The 3,647-nt window shown below is 39.8% G+C and overlaps 1 protein-coding gene across 1 annotated transcript; it reads left to right on the top strand.

Moving 5' to 3' along the window:
* The first annotated feature begins 801 nt into the window (after window positions 1-801).
* LOC102887193 (olfactory receptor 18) lies at window positions 802-3,016 on the top strand. The gene is made up of 2 exons (XM_015594800.2): window positions 802-1,094; window positions 2,011-3,016. Exons 1-2 carry the CDS (start codon window positions 802-804, stop codon window positions 3,014-3,016), a joined length of 1,299 nt encoding a protein of 432 aa, XP_015450286.2.
* The last annotated feature ends 631 nt before the right edge of the window (window positions 3,017-3,647 follow it).

The following is a 3,647-nucleotide window of genomic DNA, read 5'->3' as shown; positions in this document are numbered from 1 at the left end:
CTCCCTCCCTCCCCCCCCTCTTTTGCTCTTTCTTTCCTCCTTTATTTTATCATGGGAAACACTTCAAGAGCAATTCTCTCCATCCTGGTCATATTTAACATTTCTTTTGCCAGAGAACCTCAAATCAGTATCTTCAAGGTGAGGGACTTCCTCCATGATGATGGTTCCTTTGTAAGTTTCATGTACCATGTGCTTAAATCAGGTTGGAATTAAGCCCTTTGCTGTGCCACAGAAGTGTCATGAGTACCATTCTAAAACTCCGAGGATCCAGATCTTTGTCAAGACAAAGGCATGGGTAATAGCAACAGCAGACATAATTAAAGGTCCTGGGAGCTCTCTGTGCTGAGGAGTGCAGACCTCAGCATGACACATAATAGCTGCATTTCTTTCTCTCCTCTCCTCCCTTTTCCCATCTCCTCCCTTCTCTTTCTTTTTTTCTCACTCTCTTGTCTCTCTCTCTCTCTCTCTCTCTCTCTGTCTCTCTCTCTCTCTCTCCACACACCCACACACACTTCCCCCTCTTTGCCCAATTCCCTTTAATGACTACTCTTGTGAGAACCACCATAGGGGCCAATGCATGGTTGAAATACACTCTGATCAGGGTAAGAATCTTTCCCCTGACCTTAATGTCATTGACATCTTCATTCTAAGACACAGATAGGTCTGGGACAAGACAGAAGACCCAGGGCCACATTAAGGAAAGATTCAACTCCATAGTTTTGTCTCTATTAGGTAAGAAATATTGAAACTTGTCAGTGAGGTCAGTAAGATCTCTAAGAAAGGATTGGAAAGACTCAATAAATGCAGCACAATGCAGCACTGTCCAAAGTGCAAGCTTGCCATCATGCAGCAGAGCCAGAGAAAGAGAAGACACTTTTGATGCTGGCGGTCCTTGTCTCCGTACCCGACTCACCACAAAAAATGTGCAATGAATGTTCTGCAGGAATAGGATGGGCTCTCACCCCAAAATTGGCTTGGATATTGAGGCTGAAAATGCTACACATTCAAGAGGGTATAAAAAGTTTTATTCTTCATATAGACATCTCCCATTATGGAGGAAGCCTAGAAGCCTACCTAAGCTGGTCTGCAATGGCGTGAGAGGTCAAGGAAAGCGGTTGGGATTTTTAAATCATGGTTAGGGTGTGGGTTCAGAGTGAGAGTTTCTACATATGTGAGGTTTGAATTCTCTCGCTGTCACCAAAGGAGGAAGGAGCCAGCCTTACTAAAAATTGAGATATCATTAACACATACCAGTATATTAGTTTTAAGTGTATAACACAATGATTCAATATTTATATATATTACAAAATAATTATCGCAACAAGTCTAGTTAAGATCAGTCATTGAACAATGTTACAATTTTTATTGTAATAAGAACTTTTAGGATCTACTCTCTTAGGAGCTTTCAAATACAAAATATAATATTATTAATTATAGTCATCATGCTGTACATTACACCCCCATGCCTCTTTTATTTTATAACTGAAGGATCAAGCCTTTCTTATCAACTAGTCCAGATGTTGGGCAGAAGGGGAAGAGGAAGAGAGTGGTTTAAATTGGTAGTAGCCAGATATCACGCGCAAAAAAAAAGGAATCAGACACTTTATTACATAGCTCTTATAGTATGTTTATAAATAGTGCAAATCAAGAGAATTAATTACACTGCATTTGGATAAAATAAAATACAGTAAATTGCTTATTAGTGTCCATTAATTAAAGAAACTAATAAAGAACTTTTTTTTCTTAAGAGAGGAAGATATTTCTCATTGCTTTCCTTCACATGATAGGTTACCATGTTTATGGATTTTTAAATCCTTAATAACCTTATTTCTCTAATTTCTCTATCTCATTCTTTCCAAAGGGATGCATGTAGTAACAGCTTAAAAGAGCGAATCCAATGTGAAAAAGGTTCTCAGAAGAATGTTTGTCATACCTGCAAAATACTACTGAAGGATTATGGTCATCAAGTGTGAATATTTGATTTATGAATTGCTTAAATTCAAATTATAGACACACTGATGGATACTTGTATACTTGTTTCCTTTATACCAATCCTCCTTTATTTTCCAAAAGGTGTCTGTGCTTTGTGGACCCACAGAACATAACAGGTGTCTTGAAATTTCTCCTCCTGGGACTCTCAGATGATCCAGAACTGCAGCCTCTAATTTTTGGGCTCTTCCTGTCCATGTACCTGGTCACCATGCTGGGGAATCTGCTCATCATCCTGGCTGTCAGCTCTGACTCCCACCTCCACACCCCCATGTACCTCTTCCTCTCCATCCTGTCCATGGCTGACATTGGTTTTACATCTACCACCATCCCCAAGATGATTTTGGACATCCAAACTCACAGCGGAGTCATCTCCTATGCCGGATGCCTGATTCAATTGTCTTTTTTAAATCTTTTTGGATGTCTGGACAGTATACTTCTAACTGTGATGGCCTATGACCGGTTTGTAGCTATTTGTTACCCTCTGCACTACCTGGTCATCATGAACCCCCGCCTCTGCAGCCTGCTGGTTCTAGCATCCTTTTTGATCAGCCTTTTGGACACTCAGTTGCACTGCTTGTTGATGTCACAACTTTCCTTTTGCACAAATGTGGAGATTCCTCATTTCTTCTGTGACCCTGCTCAACTCCTCAAGCTGGCCTGTAATGATACCTCCACCAATAACTTATTAATCTATGTTATTGGTGTCATCTTTGGTGGAGTTCCACTCTCAGGGATCATTTTCTCTTACTATAAAATTGTTTCCTCCATTCTGAGAGTCCCATCATCAGGTGGGAGGTATAAAGCCTTCGTCACCTGTGGTTCTCACCTGTCAGTTGTCTGCTTATTTTACGGAACAGGCCTTGGAGTGTACCTTAATTCGACTGTTTTACATTCTTCCAAGAGAGGTCCAGTGGCCTCAGTGGTGTATACGACAGTCACCCCCATGCTGAACCCCTTCATCTACAGTCTGAGGAACAGGGACATCAAGAGAGCCTTGCAGATGCTCCTCAACAGAACAGCATAGTTTCAATACTCCCTCCCCCAACCCCCATTTTTTGGTCTATGATTAGAAATTACTACAAAACCAAACATCTGCAATTGGTAAACATGCCTCTTTTGGCACACAAGTTTTCTATCTCATGGTTTTCATTCCTTTTGATATATTATATCTGAAAGTTGCTTGTTTTGGCACATCTTTGATGGAATTAAGGGATTATTCTGTGATCCTATGTATGTCAAAATCACTGAACAATTGAGTTTAATTACAAGTGGAATATTATGTATTTGTCACCAATGACTCAGGCATCCTGTAGAAATTGACAACTATCTTTTGAATACATAGCTATATATGATTCCCAACCATGTTCACCATCCTAGCCTATTTTCCATAAAACTTTGGCTTTGTTCAAATTTAGAGAATGTGTGAGAGAATGTGTGTCACTGGTTCTCAATCTACGCTTCCTACTTGAAGCACCTGATGAGCTTTAAAATTCTTCATGGCTGAGTCTCATCACCATAGATTACGATTTAATTGGACTGGAGAATGAAAATATCATGAATTATTTTAACAGCACCCCAGATGGGTCTAATATCCAGCTAAGATGAGAACTATTGAATTTTTTCAGACATCTATATAAAGATGACTTGCATGTCTT

This window comes from Pteropus alecto, unplaced genomic scaffold, assembly GCF_000325575.1.
Source record: "Pteropus alecto unplaced genomic scaffold, ASM32557v1 scaffold2918, whole genome shotgun sequence".
NCBI classification, from domain to species: Eukaryota; Metazoa; Chordata; class Mammalia; order Chiroptera; family Pteropodidae; genus Pteropus; species Pteropus alecto.
Note: the sequence above shows the minus strand (reverse complement) of the source record. Positions and strands in the feature narration are given on the sequence as shown.

Coding starts and splice junctions, on each gene's coding strand:
- LOC102887193 (XM_015594800.2), top strand. CDS start 802: ATGCAGCACAATGCAGCACTGTCCAAAGTGCAAGCTTGCCATCATGCA. Junction 1,095..2,010: donor CTAAGCTGGTCTGCAATGGC/GTGAGAGGTCAA, acceptor TTCAAATTATAG/ACACACTGATGGATACTTGT.